The 19,908-nt window shown below is 45.9% G+C and overlaps 2 protein-coding genes across 3 annotated transcripts; one reads left to right on the top strand and one right to left on the bottom strand.

The window, feature by feature from the left end:
• Positions 1 to 5,147: 5,147 nt before the first annotated feature.
• LOC141025902 (uncharacterized) lies at positions 5,148 to 5,915 on the bottom strand. Its single transcript, XM_073501840.1, has one exon. It carries the CDS (start codon positions 5,913 to 5,915, stop codon positions 5,148 to 5,150), a length of 768 nt encoding a protein of 255 aa, XP_073357941.1.
• Positions 5,916 to 7,143: 1,228 nt separating this feature from the next.
• On the top strand, positions 7,144 to 18,507 carry LOC109774479 (glyceraldehyde-3-phosphate dehydrogenase GAPCP1, chloroplastic). 2 transcript variants are annotated; one of them, XM_020333199.3, is made up of 14 exons: positions 7,144 to 7,523; positions 8,022 to 8,095; positions 8,187 to 8,245; positions 8,332 to 8,370; positions 8,686 to 8,786; positions 15,672 to 15,784; positions 16,220 to 16,319; positions 16,419 to 16,565; positions 16,745 to 16,805; positions 16,938 to 17,035; positions 17,112 to 17,254; positions 17,781 to 17,864; positions 17,949 to 18,038; positions 18,131 to 18,507. In XM_020333199.3, the coding sequence occupies exons 1-14, from the start codon at positions 7,437 to 7,439 to the stop codon at positions 18,183 to 18,185; spliced, it is 1,251 nt and encodes a 416-aa protein (XP_020188788.1). In that variant the 5' UTR covers positions 7,144 to 7,436; the 3' UTR covers positions 18,186 to 18,507. The 2 variants fall into 2 exon arrangements, with proteins under 2 accessions (XP_020188788.1, XP_040248149.1); XM_040392215.2 differs by having other exon boundaries at positions 7,284 to 7,523; positions 8,193 to 8,245.
• The last annotated feature ends 1,401 nt before the right edge of the window (positions 18,508 to 19,908 follow it).

The raw sequence follows: 19,908 nt of genomic DNA, 5'->3' as shown, positions 1-19,908 counted from the left end.
CAACAAAGAAGAAAGTTTTGGAGAACAATGAAAAAGGATTGTCCCTAGGCAATTGAATATGACATGATAGTGATACTTATAATACTTATGAGGGAGAGGCTTAAATAACATACTTTTTGTACTTGGATCACATGTTCTTATGATTGAAACTCTAGCAAGCATCCGCAACTACTAAAGACTCATTAAAGTAAAACGCAACCATAGCTTTAAGGCCAAAGTCCCCTTTAATCCCATATGCAACAACTCACAAACTCGGGTTTAGCTTCTAGTCTCTCCCGCAACCCATTATAAGCAAATCATTAACATATTGCAACACCCTCCAACAGGGATCCCATACGCTTGCGTGACACGGCGGGCACCATATGACAGCACCATAGTAACATACAACTCATATCAACCATATCATACCACAATTAGCCCACAGGACAAAAAGAAACTACTCAAACATAATAGAGGTGCAACACATCATTGGATAATAATATATAGCATAGAACACCATGTCCAAGTAGAGGTTATAGCGGGGTGAGAGAGGTTACACCGCTACATAGATGGGGAGGAAGTTGGTGATGACGACGACGAAGTTGTTGGAGTAGATCGCCGTCACGATGGTTCCCCCAACGGTGCTCTAGCGCCACCGCGGAGTGGGGGAGAGAGCCCCCCTCATTCTTCTTCTTGCTTGGTCTCCCCCTAGACGGGAGAAGGGTTCCCCCCTCTGGTTCTTGGCCGCCACGCCTCCCGGGGGGCGGGTGCCCCTCCGAGATTGGACCTCTCTCTGTTTTCTTCTCTGTTTCGCGGTAGGGTTTTTGCCCGAACACCGTTTCTTTTATAGTCAGAGTTCCGTAACTCCTATCCGGCTGAGATTTTAACATAATTTCCCCCCAATATTAGCTTCCTTGCGGCCGAAAGAGAGCTCAAGAAGCTTCACGATTGACCCACAAGCCTGGCTCCCACGCCCCCCGGGGGGGACTGGGCTTGTGGAGCCCACATGCCTCATCCCGCATTGATTCTTGCACCCTAAAATGAGATATATTCCACTTAAAATCTCCATAAATTTTTATCGTGTTTGGACATTCCTAGATATGGATTTTCTACGAAACGTAAAAAAAGCGAAAACCAGAAACTGGCACTGGGCACTAGATTAATAAGTTAGTTCATAAAAAATAATATAAAAATGCACCAAAACCATATACCATTGATGTAAATATAGCATGAATACTTCATAAATTATAGATACGTTGGAGACGTATCAAGCCCCTCATCAATCCTTGCACCACCGCTACTGCCCCTCTGTGGCCTGTCTTCCACACTGCTCTGCCCTTATTAACCTTCGCCCAACCAGGAGGGGATGGAATCCACGACGGTGGAGTTGTACTTGTCGTCCTTATTGAATTCATGCACCAGCCAACTCATCCAAAAGTCTGAACTGATGGAGGGAGGTGGGCAATATATTTCAACACTCCCCCTCACGTCTAGACTATTTTAGTCCTGAGACGTGGGATCGATGTAGGCCGCAGAATCGTTTTATTTAATACTGCGTTGGCAGGGTCTTGAACTCAAGACCTCTTGGCTCTGATACCATATTAACAGGATCGATCAAGGTTACAGGAGTTGGAACAAAAAAAGGGATAGAAGACAGAGTACAATTTAAACTACTTTCCTCTCCCTATACAACTTATCCTAACACTCCCCCTCAATCTAAACCTCAAGTAATCTTGCCAAGGTTAAGATTGTACTTAAACTCATCCAGTCTCTTCATAGTAAGCGGTTTTGTGAAGCCATCAGCAAGTTGATCCCCTGTAGGTATAAACCTGATGTCAAGTAGCTTTCGAGCCACTCGTTCTCTTACAAAATGAAAGTCAACTTCAATGTGCTTTGTACGTGCATGAAAAACGGGATTAGCTGAAAGATAGGTTGCACCAATGTTGTCACACCATAACCTTGCAGCTTGAGGAATTTTAATTCCAAGTTCATGAAGCAATGTCTGAATCCACATGACTTCAGCTGTAGCATTTGCTAAAGCTTTATACTCAGCCTCAGTACTCGACCTTGAGACAGTATCCTGTTTTCTTGCACTCCATGACACAAGATTTGTTCCCAGAAACACAGCAAAGCCACCTGTAGACCTTCTGTCATCAGCACACCCTGCCCAATCTGCATCAGAATAGGCAGACACAAGAAGAGATGAGGACTTGACAATCTGAAGACCAAGTCCCTCTGTATATCTAAGATACCTCAAGATCCTTTTTACTGCAGTCCAATGAGCTGTAGTAGGAGAATGCAAATACTGACAAACTTTGTTCACAGAATAAGAAATATCAGGACGTGTAAGAGTCAGATACTGACGAGCACCTACAACACTCCTATAGTTTGTTGCATCCTCTGCTCCAAGTGCTTCTCCAGCTTCAATAGTAAGCTTTTCTGACGTGGATATAGGTGTACTCACAGGCTTACACTTTTCCATATGTACCCTTTTCAGAATGTCAGGAGCATATTTTTCCTATGTAAGAAGTATACCATCTTTTACCTTCTTGACCTCAATTCCAAGAAAATAGTGAAGATCTCCCAAGTCCTTGAGAGCAAACTCTAGTTTCAAATCCTTAAGGAGACAGGTAGTTGCATCTGAATTTGAACTGGCAACAATTATATCATCAACATAGACAAGAACAAACATAGTAATACTGTTCTTACTGTAAAAGAATAATGAGGTATCTGCCTTTGATGGTGTAAACCCAAGCCGTTGTAATTGTGTGCTCAACCTTGAATACCAAGCTCTTGGGGCCTGCTTCAACCCATACAATGCTTTATCCAACTTACAAACATAGTGTGGTGTGTTTTTATTTTCATATCCTGGCGGCTGCCGCATGAACACTTCTTCCTCAAGAACACCATGAAGAAACGCGTTCTGAACATCTAGCTGTCGTAGGCTCCATCCTCTGGAAATAGCAATAGACAATACAAGTCGAATAGTAGTTGCTTTAATAATGGGACTAAAAGTATCCTCATAGTCAATGCCAAACCTTTGCTTGAAACCATTTGCAACCAACCTAGCCTTGTATCTGTCTATACTCCCATCAGCTTTTCTTTTGATCTTGTATACCCACTTACAATCAATCACATTACTGTCCTTTTTTGGTGGTACTAAATGCCAAGTTTTATTTTTCATGAGTGCATCATATTCATCATCCATAGCTTTCTTCCAATCTTTGTGAGCAAGAGCATCATGCAAATGTGTGGGCTCACTGGTACTAATAAAAAAAGCTTGCTTGGTTTTATCATATCTGATTGTACCATCAGTATAAACCTTCTCTTTGGTAATTCCAGACTGAGATCTTGTATGGCGGCGCGGTAGTACTGTTTGTTGCACCGCTGTAGGCCCTGCCACAGAAGATCCGGGAGATGCAGCCGAACCGATCAAATCAGCCGAATCAGGCTCCAGATCCAAGCGCACCTCGCTGGGCCCGGCAGAATCAGTGCCGGAATCAGCGCCTGCTGGCGCAGGAGCACTCGTGCGGCCACCCGCCTCACTGTCGTTGGTGGGGTCCGCTCCTGGGCAGTTGTCGGCCACCCGCCCCGCAGAAGCGCGTGGCCCCGCGTTGGGTGTGCATGCAGCAGGCGCAGCGCCCGCAGCGCCGCCAATTCCCTCCTAGGATCGTGCGCCTGCAGGCAAATCTGCCTTGGATCGCCGCGCCTCAGATCCCGCGCCTGCAGGGAAATCCTCCTGGGATCCAGCGTCAGTTTTGGCATTTTTTGCACACATAAAATCACGTCCTGCTGCTGCACAATTACCAAAATTCTCCAGATTTTCCATGGATTTTTCCACATGATCAGTTCTAATTAATTCACCCTCGTGATCAGAATTAGATGAAGAGTTTGAAAGAAGGGAAATTTCAGAACGAAGCAAGGCTCCGGCACTTGGATGAAGTTTTGCAAAAGGAAACAATGTCTCATCGAAAACAACATCTCGAGAAATATAGATGCGACCTGTAGTAACTTCTAGACACTTATATCCCTTATGAAGATTACTATAGCCAATAAAAACACACTGAGTAGAACGAAACTCAAGTTTGTGGCGATTATAAGGACGCAAATTTGGGTAGCAAGCACACCCCAAATTTTTTGAGAGAGTTGTAGTCTGGTTTTTGATGAAACAGACGTTCCAAAGGAGTTGTATTGCCAATAACTCTACTAGGGAGACGATTAATGAGATAAGTAGCTGTGATGAAAGCTTCATCCCAATATTTAAGTGGCATGGAAGCATGAGCTAATAAAGAGAGACCAACTTCAACAATGTGACGGTGTTTTCTCTCAGCCGAGCCGTTCTGTTGATGAGCATGGGGGCAAGATACATGGTGAATAATATGTCACGAAAGAAAGCATTGAGTTTCTCATACTCTCCCCCCAGCCACTTTGGACTGCAAGAATTTTCTTGTCAAAATATCTCTCAACAAGTTTCTGAAACTCTTGGAAAACAGAGTATACTTCTGATTTATACTTAAGCAAATATATCCAGGTGAACTTGCTATAATCATCAATGAAACTAACATAATATTTCTTCCTTCCAAAAGAATCTCTTGCATGACCCCATACATCACTGAAAATAAGCTCTAAAGGAGCATGAGACACACTACTAGACACAGGATAGGGAAGTTGGTGACTCTTGGCACATTGACAAGCTTCACACACAGACTCATTATTGGAACTATTTGACAATGACAAATTGCCTTTATTGACTACTTGCTTGACTACGATTGAAGAAGGATGTCCTAATCTTTGATGCCACCTTGCCAAGGAGGGTTTGGTGACGGAGTAAACTCGACGACGCTTGCGACTAAAGACTCTTGATGTGATGGGGTAAAGCCCTCCGATGCATCTACCGCGATGAATGAGCTCCTTCGTTGCCCGATCCTGTATGAAAAAATAGGTGGGATGAGTCTCAAAGAAAACATTATTGTCGAGAGTTAAACGAGACATAGATGCTAGATTTTTGTCAGCTTCAGGAACATGAAGGACATCTTTGAGAACTAGATCACGTTTAAGATTAGGTGAACTAATAGAAGCTTGACCAATGTGTTGAATTTCCATACCTCCACCGCTTGCGGTGTGAATCTGATCATTGCCATGATATCTCTGGCGAAGAGCAAGCTTTTCTAGCTCATTTGTGACATGGTCCGTAGCGCCGGAGCCGCATACCAGACCGTATCACCATCACCTCCTCCTTGCTCCCGGATGGCAGCGGCTGCATGATGTGCATCAGGTACAAGATCTTCGTCAAACCGGTGCCAGCAGTCAATGACTTCGTGGCCCGGTTTCTTGCATAGTTGACACCTAGTGCGGCGAGAGTTGGAGGAGGTGCCATAGGTGTTGTTGTTGTTGTAGCCACCACCGCGGTCACCACCACCAGAGCGGGGCAGAGCCTGATTGTTGCCTCGCCCGCCATGACCGCCGCCACGACCACGACCTTGGTGACCACGGTCGCGACCACTGTTGCCGCGCCCACGAGAAGCACTGTTAACAGAAGACTGGCGGTGAGGTGTACCTTGCAGAAGATTGACGCGCGCCTCGAAGCTAAGAAGCTGGCTGTAGAGTTCTGGCGTGGTGATGGGCTCGACGCGGGCTTGCAGGGCTGACACCACGGAGTTGTACTCCAGGTCAAGTCCCTTCAGGATGTAGGAGGTCATCTCCCGATCTGTGAGAGGGGCGCTGATGGTGGCGATCTCATCCGTCAGCGCCTTGATTTTGGCGAGATACTCCACCATAGTGGAGTTCCCCTTGTGAAGATTGGCGAGCTCGATGCGGTTGTTGATTTCTTGCGCTTGGGTGTGAGCAGCAAAAGTGGCATGGATCGCCGCCCACACTTCGGCCGGCGTCTGGAGAGTCACCACCTGGGCAAGAACCTCCCGGGACAGAGATGCCATTAGATAACCTTGCAATTGTTGCTATTGAGCGTACCAGATTGTGTGGGCGTAGTTGAAGATCTGCTCTTCTTTCCCATCCTTGCTGATGGTGAGCGTAGGAGGGGGGCGTCGGCGTTGCAGCGTCCAGGAAGTGTTCCATCTGTGCTTCCTTGATCTGGGGTAGCACGATGGCCTTCGAGAGGAGGAAGTTTGTCTTCGTGAGCTTCTCCGATGGAGGTGAACCGAGAGAGATAGGGTTGCTGGAGGTGGAAGAGGACCCATAGGTGAATCCGGCGGATTGGGTGGATAGGGTACTCATGGTGGATGTGGTCAAGGAGTTTTCGGTGGAAGCAACGATGCTAGCGGCGGTGCCTGCCATAGCTTTCTCTCGGCCCTCTTTTTCTCTCTTCTCGATTCAACTAGATCGATCTAATTGTCGTGGCTAGATGTACGAGAGGAAGGGGCTCTGATTACCATATTGAATTCATGCACCAGCCAACTCATCCAAAAGTCCGAACTGATGAAGGAAGGTGGGCAATATATTTCAACAGTCCTTGCGTATGATACCGCCTCACGCACTGGTCGTGGCCCATGCAAGGAAATGAGTAAATGGGCCTATGGCCTCCTGGTCGTGCGAGACTACGAGGAAGGCCCCAAATACAAGGAATCACCCAAACTCAATGGTCAAAGGCGCTATCATATTTTCTAGCGTAGTCTTTCGTTTTCAACAAATTTCACGACTCTGACAGACCCTAACAACTTGCCAAAGTTCAGGTAAGTGGCGTCGTCGACCCCGTGTACGTGCCCGAGGTGCAGGTAGGTACGATAAAAGTCGTCCCGAGACCATGTGGACGGGACGCGGTCGGATGGGACTGCTTTGGTCATACTGTTAGCTCGTGCCTCCCTTCAGGCCAGGCCGGCGGCCCGAGGGATTCTCGTCCAGCGCGCGACAAACACAATACACCGTGGTGCACACTCAAGAAATAGTTTTAACGAGTAAAACAATACTCCCTCTATGGATTTAAATTAAACTACGAAAGCGTCTTACATCATGAGTATCTTGTATCCACACCTATGGCCGGACATGCATTTTTCTTTTGTTTTAAAATGCCGGGCAGTCCATCAAAAAGAAATGTCGGGCGCGCTTAGACAAATGACAATCGCCTTGCAAAAAGACGAACAACAGTTGGTCTTCTTGTGGGAAAAACCAAGCCAAAGTTGGTAAGATCCTCCTCCTCTTTTTAAAAACACGACGATGAACACGGCCAGCCAACCAAGAGATTCGGTGGAGGGGGTAGGCGAGGCGAAGCTCGCTCGTGTGCAGCTGCTGTTTTTCTCCTCCCTCTTGTTATAAAACAAGCCTCGGGCCGCCACCTTCCCCCCCCCCGGCCGCCTCCGCGAACGAAAGGCCAAACCTCTGCCCCCCTCCTTGGCTCCTCCTCCTCGTGACTCCCTCCTGCGGTCCCTCCTCCCTCGCCGGTCAAACCCTAACGCGCGCACCCACCCACCCAAACACCCGTCCGTCCGTCAATCCCTTCTCCCATGGCGGCGCTCTCCGTGCCTCTCCGCACCGCGGCGGCCCTGTCCTCGTCCGGCGCCGGATCCCGCGCCGCCGCCGACCCCTCCAAGGTATCCGTTGCTTGCCCCTGCACACACTCTGTCTGTACGCGTAAAGCCGGAGAGGTTCCGCCAAGGGCTGGCACACGCGGCGCCGGTGGGTTGATGCGAGTCCATTTCCGCGTCTGGATTTGGTTCCCGTCGTAATTCGCTCGAAACTGTCTTATCCTCGGTGGGGAATCCAGCCATTTGAGCGGTTTGGCGCTGCAATGCGTCCTACAGGCTGAATTGGGTTCAAACGCCGTTTACGACCAGGCTTCTCTGATGTTTAGCACCAGTGCCATGGAATTGAGCCAGGGGGACCCTATTGTTAACTCTGAATTAAGATGCAAATTGGTTTGTATGTCATGACGTGTTGCTGTAGCTCATGTTGCTTTCAACTTTTGTTTGGAATCTGCTGTAGTGTTGTTCACATCGCCAGAAGCCTTTCTCCTTCTCCTTTGATGGATTTTATGTTAGTCCCGAACTTTTTTGTACTTATATTGACGGGACTTGTCTGCTGTGGCATAGGTGTCATGCGTGAGGAGCAAGGGCTCAGCTCATTTTGGCTGCAGCTTCCCCTCCATTGCGGCTTCCTCTTCATCGTAAGTGCCTCTTTCCGATGCATAATTTTCATTGCCTTGTGAACTGTATACCAGATTAGGATGTACTGCATCTAATTCGTGTATACTAAAGTGCCAGGAACATTGAGCCACTTAGAGCTATAGCTACACAGGCACCCCCGGCCGTCCCACGTAAGTTGTTGGGCTCAGCAAACATTGCAGCTTCTAGTGGCATTTGATTGTTTTATAATCTTTACCCTTTTTCTTTTTCTCTGCAGAATATTCGAGTGGGGAGAAGACGAAGGTTGGCATCAATGGTGAGCCTCTTGTATACATAATTGATGCAAAAAACTGTTGCAATCTAGATGAGGCAGATTAATCCTTGCTGGTTGCATCTTTTGTCCAGGATGCTTAGGCCATGTTCTTTTGCTTCATAATATACTGTGTCGATGAAATAAAGTAGTTTAAGTATCATCTTGTAAGGTCTTCGGAACATATTTTTTATTCCTCAGATGATCACACCAGGCACACATAGATAGCTTATATACTTTGGTACTGTACGAGTCAAAAGTAGATGAAGTTATAATTCATATGCATTTTTTAATGTTAGCCTGTTGTTTTTATTACTGCAGGGTTCGGTCGGATTGGGAGATTGGTTCTGAGAATTGCAACCAGTAGAGATGATATTGAAGTTGTGGCTGTCAATGATCCTTTCATTGATGCTAAGTACATGGTAAGGAAATAATGCTGTATGATTTGCATATTTTGTGCTATGAGATCTTCTACACGTGAAATGTAAAGTTAAAGTGTCGAACTCATGGTTTTGCAGTAGTTAGTTCTTTACTACTTTGTACGAAAGTGCATCGAACCATGTTGCATAGTACTGACATACTTTTTGTTTGTGTGATAGAGACCTCACTAAATTCATGAGTATTCTTTTTTTTTAGTTGATACAAATGTAACGAGGTACTCCCTCCGTCCGAAAATACTTGTCATTAAAATGGATAAAAGGGGATGTATCTAGACGTATTTTAGTTCTAGATACATCTCTTTTTATCCATTTTGATGACAAGTATTTTCAGACGGAGGGAGTAGTAATTTTGTCTTCGAGATAACTCGCACACAAATTATTCATCATCATGCACATGTTAGGAAACGTGAGGAAGAGAGAATGACCGAACAGTTTTCTGTATTGAGGAGGAGAGAGATATATACAAGGTTACATGGGCCTGGGCCTCACTCTAGACTATGGGCCTGGGCCTGTACAAGACAAACACAACATATATACTTAACACCCCCCTTCAAACTTAAGGTGGGTCAGGAGCATCTGATACACCAAGTTTGAGAGTGTGAAACCTATGCTGATCTCTAGTTTGTGCCTTGGTGAAGAAATCTGCGACTTGAAGCTCTGATGGGACATATTGTAGCTTGACAGTGGATTGTTGACAATGAGATCGAGTGAAAAAGGCATCCACACAATGTGTTTGGTCAACTCATGCTTGACTGGATCATTAGCAATCTGAATAGCAGCAGTGTTGTCACAAAGAAGAGGTGTTGGTGTATGACATAAGACACCAAGATCATCCAATAGCCAGCGAAGCCATACAATCTCTGCTGTAGTAGTAGAGAGCCCTAAGCTCTGCCTCGGCGCTGGAGCGAGACACAGCAGTTTGCTTCTTTGATTTCCATGCAATGAGAGATGTACCAAGAAATATGCAATAGCCAGTGACCGAGCGACGATAAATAGGATCACTCGCCCAAGTGGAATCAGAGTAAGCATGAAGCTGGAGCTGACTGGAATTAGCATAGAACAAGCGGCGAGATGTAGTTCCCCTTAAATACCTAAGGACTCGGAATAGGTGACCATGATGAACTGAGGTGGGAGCACAGACAAATTGACTGAGAATATGGACTGCATGTGCGATGTCAGGTCTGGTCACTGTGAGGTACACTAGACTGCCGACAATGTGACGGTAGCGAGAGGGATCCTCAAGAGGAGTGCCATCAGTAGGACGCAACTGCAGATGAAGCTCCATAGGTGTAGCAGCAATGCGCGTGTCAGTGAGACCTGAGCGAAGAATCAAATCCTGAGTGTACTTTTGCTGGGAGATATAGTAACCATCATCAGTATGCTCGACCTCAATCCCGAGAAAATAGCTGAGAGACCCCAAATCTGACATCTGGAATTGTTCACTCAATTTTTTCTTAACAAAATCAATATACCCAACATCATCTCCAGTGATCAACATGTCATCTACATAAAGTAGAAGCAATGTACGGCCATGCTCAGATGTATGAATGAAGAGTGCAGGGTCATGTTCACAAGGAGAAAAACCGGCAGCTTGAATCACAGAACTGAACTGCTCAAACCAGGCATGAGGGGCTTGCTTAAGCCCATAAAGAGCCTTTCGAAGATGACAAACATGACCTGATGGAACCTTGATACCTGGAGGTGGCTGCATATATACTTCCTCATGTAAATCACCATGAAGGAAGGCATTCTTCACATCCATGTGGGAAATTTTCCATGACCGAGTAGCAGCCACAGCAATTAGAGTTCGAACTGAAGTCATGTGAGCAACAGGAGCAAACGTCTCATCATAATCTTTCCCATGAGACTGCTGAAAACCTCTTGCAACAAGGCGAGCCTTGTAGCGTTCCACAGAACTGTTTGACTTGGTTTTAACCTTATACACCCATTTGCAAGTGATAGGGACTGAACGAGGAGGTAATGGTACCAAATCCCATGTACCAGTACACTCTAAGGCTGCAAGCTCCTCAGACATAGCCAGTTGCCACTCAGGTGACACAACTGCCTCCTGATAGGTACTAGGCTCAGAAACAGCCCCTGCATATAGGTCCTTTTTGTATCGCGTTGCTAGAGAAGAGCCGTCAGTGCAAGGATCAGTAGTACTGGCTGGAGGAGTAGAAGACAAAGGCATAGATGACTGCGTGTCACATGGAACTTTAGAACGACGAGTGTAATGGAAAGTACTGACTGGAGGAGTAGAATAACGACGAGTGTAATGGAAAGGAAGACTATCTGGAGGTGGAGCTAGTGGAAGAGAGAAAGGAGCTGGTGAGGAAGGAGATGAAACATGTGGTGGAGATGGTTCTGATGTTAGGACAGAGGAAGGTTGTTCAGCTATGGACTCATCTAAAAAGATAGGTGGAAGTGAAAGAAACGAGGTAGACTCAAAAGAAGTTGAGGATGATGGTTTAGTGGAAGGGGAATAGAAGAAGGGTTGATCCTCAACAAAAGTGACATCGCGAGAAAAGCGAATGCGGTGAGCAGAAGAATCATAGCAATGGTAGCCCTTATGTTCAAGACTATATCCAAGGAAGACACACTGAGCAGACTGAGCAGTCAACTTGGTACGCTCACGAGGTGCTAAAAGAACATAACAAGTACAACCAAAGACACGGAGGTGGTCATACGTGGGAGGAGAACCAAACAAAACCTCACCAGGACACTTGCCCTCAAGGCGAGTAGAAGGTTGGAGATTGATAAGATAAACAGCAGTTGAGATAGCTTCACCCCAAAAATGAGTGGGGACAAAGGAAGAAATCAGAAGGGTACGAGCTGTCTCAACAATATGGCGATGCTTACGCTCAGCAACGCCATTCTGAGCATGGGCACCAGGGCATGAAAGCTGAGGGAGAGTACCCTCAGATGAGAGAAACTCGCGAAAGGCAGTAGATAGATACTCCCCCCCGGAGTCAGAACGAAAAACACGAACAGCACTGGAAAACTGAGTATGGACCATATGTACAAAAGCCTTATATATAGAAAACAACTCAGAACGATGCTTCATAAAATAGACCCAAGTATGTCGAGAGTGATCATCAACAAATATGACATAATGTTTGTGGCCACCTTTCGAAACAAAGGGGGAAGGACCCCATACATCAGAGTGCACTAAATCAAAAGGATGACTAGAATGAGTAGTGCTGGAAGAGTATGGAAGCTGTATTTGTTTCCCTAGCTTACAACCCTTACAGTGAAAACCAGCATCTATGGAAACATGACCCAAAACACCTTGTCGAAGAAGGGTAGATAAACGTGAACCACACAAGTGACCTAAGCGATGGTGCCACTGGGCAAAAGAAAACGACGAAGTGGATCTTGATGTTGATGCAGCCATCCGGAACGCGGATGTGGTGGAAGCTGAAGGAAGGTGTAAGGTGTCAAGGATGTAGAGGGATGTGGATCCTCTACGGCGATGGCCAGTTCCAATGACCCTCTTGCTCTGACGGTCCTGCACATAACAAAATGAGTCATCAAAACCAACAAAGTAGTTCATATCAGCAAGCTGGCCAACAGACATAAGATTCATGGACAGCTCTGGAGCAAAGGAGATGGCAGGAACAGAAAACTTGGATGTGCAAAGAGAACCCTGATGAGTAATAGAACAAGGTGTACCATCAGCAGTCTGAACAGAGGCACCATCCCGCACTGGCTGGCAAGACACAAGCTGAGAGTCAGGATGGGAATGGGCCGGGTCGGCCCGCCGGGTCACTGACCCGACCCAAAAATTCAAGGCCAATGGGTCACGTGGGTCGGCCTCAAACAAGATTTGGGTCAACAGGGCCGCCACCGAGTGACCCGTTGGGTCAGCGGGGCCGGCCCGCCTTATAGTCTTATAGCTCACAACAGCCGCAGTCTTCATCCTGCCGACTTTGTCGTAGGAGCCAATTTTACAATGCAGTCAGTTGTATAATTTTCGGCGAACGCTCGCATATATGAACAACAAAATTGTCTTGATATGTTTCATCAAAATGCGCATGTACAAAATCACAAGTAGACGGCTTAATTTTTTCCTATTACCATGTATTAAATATTTTATTAATTCTTACACTAGTTAGATTCCATTAAAGCGTGTCTAATTTTAACATCTCATTTGTGCACAAGACAATGTAAATCAAGAATTTGGGTCGACCCGGAATGCCCATCGGGCCAACAAGGCCACTGACTATTTTTTATATGGGTCGACCCGTGGCTTCTCAAATTGGCCTTGGGGCCATGAGGGCCGGGTCCAAGGCCAGGGCCGGGTTGGCCCATTCCCATCCTGAGCTGAGAGTGATCAGAGGTCACATGGAAAGAAGCTCCAGAGTCCAGAACCCAAGGCTGGGTTGCAGCAACAGCGGGCTGAGAGAGAACAGATGCAGAAGCACCCCTCGCTTGCTGCTGATAAGGAGCCTGGGGTGCACGACGCTGCTGATTGAGGGCCCGTCTAGCCTGAAACTCAGCTAACAGCTCTGGATGAAGCTTGAAACAACCATCTCTGTGGTGTCCTGCCTTCTTGCAGAACGAGCAGACGACAGCTGAAGGTGTGGCCTTGGAGGCACCTGGCCGCTGAGGAAAAGCCAGAACACTAGTGTGTAGAGTCTGCGCAGAAGTAGCCCCAAGAGAACGGAGACGAGTCTCCTCAGCGATCAAGCTAGCAAGTGCCTCTGTCAAGGTGGGAGGAGTCGTACGACCAAGCAATTGAGTGCGAATGTTCTCAAAGTCTGGCTTGAGACCCATCACAAACTGAAACATGAGAGTCTGATGGTCATACTTTTCCTTTGCTGCACATGACTCACAACCAGAATTACCCTTTGGAACCATGGAACCTAGCTGCCCAGTGATGCGAGTGAAAGCTCCATAGTACTCTTCTATGGACATGTCTTCTGGCTGCTGAGTGTTGTGTAAATTCTGCAACAAGGAGAAATGAAGTGCACTGCTGGGCTGAAGGTAGCGCTGCTCAAAGTACTTCCATATCTCTTTAGCTGAAGTGTGATGCTCAAGACTCATTCGGAGTGAGGGTTCAACACCCAGAATTAAAACTCCCATCACACGATCATCGATCTTTTGCCAAGACTTCCTTGCTGCATCATCATTTGGACTAGGTGGATCATCTGTCAGACGAGAAACAAAACCAGCCGTCCTCAAGACAGTCCGGGCAAAAAATGCCCATTCCCTGTAGTTTGAACCATCAAGCTTGATATCTATGATCAAAGAACCAAATCCGAAATCATTTCTTGCCATAGTGGTGAGCGGCCAGCAGCTGAAAACACCCAATCTGATAGCAGCTGCAGGCAGCAACAAGAGAAGAGCAGCAGACAGCCACAAACAGGAGCTGGATCTCACTGGATAGAAGGTGGAGCTTGCTGGATCTTGCTGGATAGAAGGGGAACGCCTGGAGCTTGCTGTAGAGCAGGGAAGGCACCAAGAGCTTGCTGGAGATGGCTGCTGGAGAGCAGGGGAAGTATTCTCACAGAGTAGCTGTGAGGACACACAAAGGAGCTGCTGGAGAGCAGCTCCTACAGGTTGATGACGAAGATGGGATGGGGCAGCGATGTGGATGTCTCCTCACCAGACAGATCCGCCTGAATCACCTCACCGGCGGCGATTTCATGGGTGGCGGCTGGAAGAGGGACTAGGGTTTGGTCCTGCTCTGATACCATGTTAGGAAACGTGAGGAAGAGAGAATGACCGAACAGTTTTCTGTATTGAGGAGGAGAGACATATATACAAGGTTACATGGGCCTGGGCCTCACTCTAGACTATGGGCCTGGGCCTGTACAAGACAAACACAACATATATACTTAACAGCACACACTCCTTCCAATAGCCTATGACAATTTTCTCACTATGCATGAGATATAATAGGTGTCCTGCAGCTGCTTCATAGTATTTCATGGTAACTTCACATACCCATTCAAATGTAATGTACTATCTACATAATCAATGAGTATGGCAGGTGTTTGTGTGGCGTACTCACAGTCATTCATCACTCATGGTATAAGTGATTATCTGGCTCACGCTTCCAAACCACTGTCTCCTACCTTCTGTGACCCCCCTCCTTTTCACCGCCACCTACTGCTCTCTCCCATCCCCGCAGAGGCAGGTGACTCTGGAAATGGGAGAGACCGGTGGGTATTGGTAAAGAGGAGTTCCACTGCAGAAGGTAGAGGGCAGTAGACATTGCTTTCATCAAGGTAACATGAGCTAGAGAATGCTCTGATACCATGAATGATGTTGACGTATTTTGCCACATGAACGATTACCGTGTGCAAAGTACACGTGAATGTTTGAATGAGCATGTGAAGCTAACAAGCAGCTATAGGAGAACTATTCTGTCCCACACCCCTGGTGCGGATTTCCTTGAGGACTGTTGCTGATAACAGGTGCAAAGTGCCATATAACTCTGTGTCGTGAGGTAGCCAGGAGGGATGATAGTTCTCATAATACCATTTAGTCCGATGCCAAGTATCTTTCCTGTTAATTCGTTCACAATATGTTCTGCCTGTGTTTCAACTTCATGTTGTATGTGGCAACTTCTTCAGTCAATTCACAAAATCTTGATTATAATGCACTGTATTTCTGTATTTCAAGCACATAAGCATTGGTTAAGCATCCAATTTTATGCAAGTGGGATTCCTATTTTTTTTCTGTTAGGTGCCATGACAAGAATCATCCAGTGGGATGATCTACTGCATTGGAATTTGACAAATTTAATTCTGCCATTATATTTTTTCCTTTACTGTTGAAGTAACAAGTCTGTATTTGCATGTAATGTAGCATTTTGATGTGCTTTTCTTTGGTTTGAAGTTAATGTTCCCCTTTTTCCAGGCCTATATGTTCAAGTATGACTCCACTCATGGCCCCTTTAAAGGATCCATTAATGTCGTGGATGATTCAACCCTGGAGATCAATGGGAAGAAAATCACAATAACAAGCAAAAGGTAATTATGCCAGGGTTAACCGATTGTTTGCCATATTCGTGCAGTTCATGTAAATGTCGTGGTCACTGAATATACACGACATTTTGTCCTGAAATAAGTACAAGTGGAGCAATGAAGTGGCCAAAGTAACATTATTACTACTCCTTCCGTCCCACAGTATAAGACGTTTTTGCAAGCTAGGGAGTACTTAATAACTGGTTCTTACAAACGCATGTTTTTGCACATTCATACGGACATATAATATCTATACCAGCGGAAGCTTGCTGTGCATCTGGTGCTTTTCATACTCTGGTTCTGATATTCATATATCAGTTGTGACTGAACTTGTACTTCTGGGTTGTGGTTTTTGTCAGTTTTTCTTCTTCAGATCCTTTATTTTGACATTTTTGCTACATGCGTGTGGAAGGATGTTAATCTTTATTTCTCAATTTCCAGAGATCCCGCAGAGATTCCTTGGGGTAACTTTGGAGCTGACTATGTTGTTGAGTCTTCTGGTGTTTTTACAACCATCGATAAAGCATCGGTACACTTGAAGGTCTGTATACCATTTCTTTCGTAATGTCGTCTAATTAGTGAACAATATGCCTTTTGCAATGAACACAGTGTTGAGCCTTTTGCTACCTTGTTTTTATAGGGTGGTGCTAAGAAAGTGGTGATATCTGCTCCATCCGCAGATGCTCCCATGTTTGTGGTTGGAGTAAATGAGATGAGCTACGATCCCAAGATGAATGTTGTTTCTAATGCAAGTTGTACCACTAACTGTCTTGCTCCTCTTGCCAAGGTAACTTCTTCCCCATTCCTTATCCTGCTGGTTTTCAGTTTCTTGACTAGTATTTACTTCCTGCCAAGTTAATTGCACAATACGATCACAATAAACTGCTCTGTATTCTCGAAAAAACCCTGCTCTGGTGATCAATCTATTCTACCGTCCTCATGATGCCCATGAACCATCATGTGCAGGTTGTTCATGAAGAATTTGGCATTCTTGAAGGTCTAATGACAACTGTTCACGCCACAACAGGTTTTCTTCTCATGTTTTGAAACTTATCAGTTCTCACAAATGGAGACTAGTGATTTTGCAGTCCTTGTGGAGTATTTGTTACTTTCAAACCAGGTGTCATAACTCATAACAAGCTTGTTCTTCTGTGTCCAGCCACCCAAAAGACTGTTGATGGTCCTTCAATGAAAGATTGGAGAGGAGGACGTGGTGCTGGTCAAAACATAATTCCTAGCTCCACTGGTGCAGCAAAGGTAGCTTGAGATGAAAGCATATCATGTGTCTATTTATGATTTTCATTGTTGATTGACTGATTCTATTGTCCTGTAGGCTGTTGGGAAAGTCCTCCCTGAGTTAAATGGAAAGCTTACCGGCATGGCTTTCCGAGTTCCAACACCAAATGTCTCTGTGGTCGACTTGACCTGCCGGCTTGAGAAAAGTGCCTCTTATGATGATGTGAAAGCAGCCATCAAGTATGCAGAACCATTGCATTTTTCATGCTCAATTCCTTATTACCTGTTCAGCTCTTTACATTTCATAATTTCAGTTTGGCTTGTCTTGTTAAGCAACTCGTTAGCTTATGTAATAGTTACCAGTGCTTTGAAGATTAACAGAATGCTCATGACACTTCTGAGCAAAATCTAAGACGCATATCCGAACTGAAAATATTTGAACTTAGGAAGTAGGAACTGATGAGCAAATATGTCAAAATACAGTTAATTCTTTTGCACTTACAAAAGTTATACTCAACTGTTAGCTAGATAAGGATTATCTGTTACTCCCTCTGATCCATAATAAGTCTCGCAGTTTTGAACTAAGGTTAGTTCAACCTTAGTTTAAAACTGCGACACTTATTTTGGATCGGAGGGAGTATTACTTAGTAACTTGAACGAGCTTCTCCTGCTAATGTATAGAACCTAACAACTGTATGTGTCTACGTCATCATGTGTAACACTGCTTTCACTATTATCAACCTTACTCGAATGCCCCGTGTTTCAGGGCGGCATCAGAGGGTGCACTGAAAGGCATTTTAGGCTACACAGATGAGGATGTGGTATCCAACGATTTTGTTGGTGACACAAGGTAAGAATCACATCTGCTCGCATGGTAACACAATTTGCTCTGCACCCATAGTACCAAAAAATCACTCCTTTCCCCGCATCTCAGGTCAAGTATATTTGATGCTAATGCTGGCATGGGGCTGAGCTCTTCCTTCATGAAGCTCGTGTCGTGGTACGACAACGAGTGGGGCTACAGGTGAGTGTCTGTTTCTCTCTGCATTAAAAGTTCTTTTCCCACATTTTCAGATCTTTGGTTAACCAATGGGTTCTCATTTTCTTTTGCTTCAGCAACCGGGTTCTTGATCTGATCGCCCACATGGCTCTTGTCACCGCCAAGCACTGATCAGCCACGAGTGCTACTAATAGGCTGCAATTTTGCCGGTTTTTTTCTTTTCAGTATTTATTATTGCCTTTGTTGTGCCTTTTGAGCACAAGCAGAAATGGGTACTCGGATCCATGACTTGCTTGTAGCAGTGGACGAAATTTACACCGTAGCGTTATGAGCACGTCGTGGGATTTGTTTGAGCGAATCTCATTTGTATCGGTGGTTTGATTTTTTGTTGCTAAAGAAAGAAATCACAAATTGTTCCCTTTGGGCTTCTCATGTACTATGATTCCTTCATATTTTGTTTCCATGACTTATTGATGAATTTATCCAAGTTTAACTCTCCCCATCTGACCTATTATTGCAATCATTTTTGGTTGCACATAGCAAGCGGCCGTCCGTGGTACCTTGATGTCAAGCCCAGCAAATGGGTGATCACGGTAGACGATTGAAATAAGTGGATGATGGATCCGTTTGCATCTTCTAAATAGCGACGGACCTTCAAATCAGCTATAGCGGGCTATTTGTATATGAAACCATTTAACGGCATCCTGCTGAAAAGGCTATAGCCGGCTATTTAAAACTATGATCTGCATATCCCACTTGTCTTGGTCTTATTTCGCGTGTAGGGCGGGGACTGTTGAGCAAAAACGCACCCCTTGTGCGCATGGTGTGTCGTGGAGGTGGAGAGGGGAGGAAGGAGAAGATGGCGGTAAGACGAGGTTCAACTACCATCCCTAGAGCGTAGACGTACGCATTTGCCCTGCGTCCAGCGTGGCGTGTGGAACAAGAGCATTCAAATACTCTTCTCGTGTGGTGGTGCTAGATTTACGGTTAGGAGCTGATCGAGTGCTACCGGCTATCTCAGACACGGTCGCCGAGCCTCTATGGACGTTACATCTACGTAGAGGCTTACATATTGTTACGTAATTCAACCAGGTGGAACCCCTCCCTTGATTTACTCCAACCAAAAACTGCCACCACATCCATTACGTAAATCACCCAGGAATTGCTCCTACTTCTCCCCTCCACTCAATCACATGTCAGCCCCTCCCCACGTAAAAAAAAACCGTCAAAAAACCTGCCCCCCCCCCCCCCCCCCCCAATGCATCTCCCTCCATTTCACTGACTACCTCTAGAACCCTCATCTCCTTCATCCACTCGAGCGTAGGTGGCAATAATGAGGGTTATGAAGGGTCAAATCTGGTGGGTGGTCAATCTGGGCATTCGGTTCCCTTGAACTGATCGGTTCACTGCCTTCGAGTAATTGAGAAATTTGGTCTGTTGACTTATTGGTTTTCTTCAATGCGATTTTGGTCCACCAGAACATCGGTTTAGTCCTTGTAAGAACGGGGTTGAGATCCTCTGCAGTACCGTACGGTGTTGTAGTGTGGATGACATATTGGGCCGAGTCCCACATGACAGTGATTGTACTACATCGTACAATACCGCAGAGGATCCTAACCCGTAAGAACGAGCAAAGTTGATATGCGAGAAATCAATGATGAAATTTGATGCTCTGTGCCCCCCGTGAAGTTGCTGCTTGCCCTCACCCTTGCCAGTCGCCATCATAGATGGAACTCTTGCTTTGCCATTGTCCAACCCATGCCGCTTCACCACCTCCTTACCCGAGGAAAGGCATACTTAGTAGTCGGTGTACATCACGGGCCGCGGTATGTTGATTCGACAGAGAAGACCCCCCAGGGGGCCAGATGCCAGGATAGAACTTTTGGGGACCATG

The sequence above is a fragment of the Aegilops tauschii genome, chromosome 6 (assembly GCF_002575655.3).
Source record: "Aegilops tauschii subsp. strangulata cultivar AL8/78 chromosome 6, Aet v6.0, whole genome shotgun sequence".
NCBI lineage: Eukaryota > Viridiplantae > Streptophyta > Magnoliopsida > Poales > Poaceae > Aegilops > Aegilops tauschii.
Note: the sequence above shows the minus strand (reverse complement) of the source record. Positions and strands in the feature narration are given on the sequence as shown.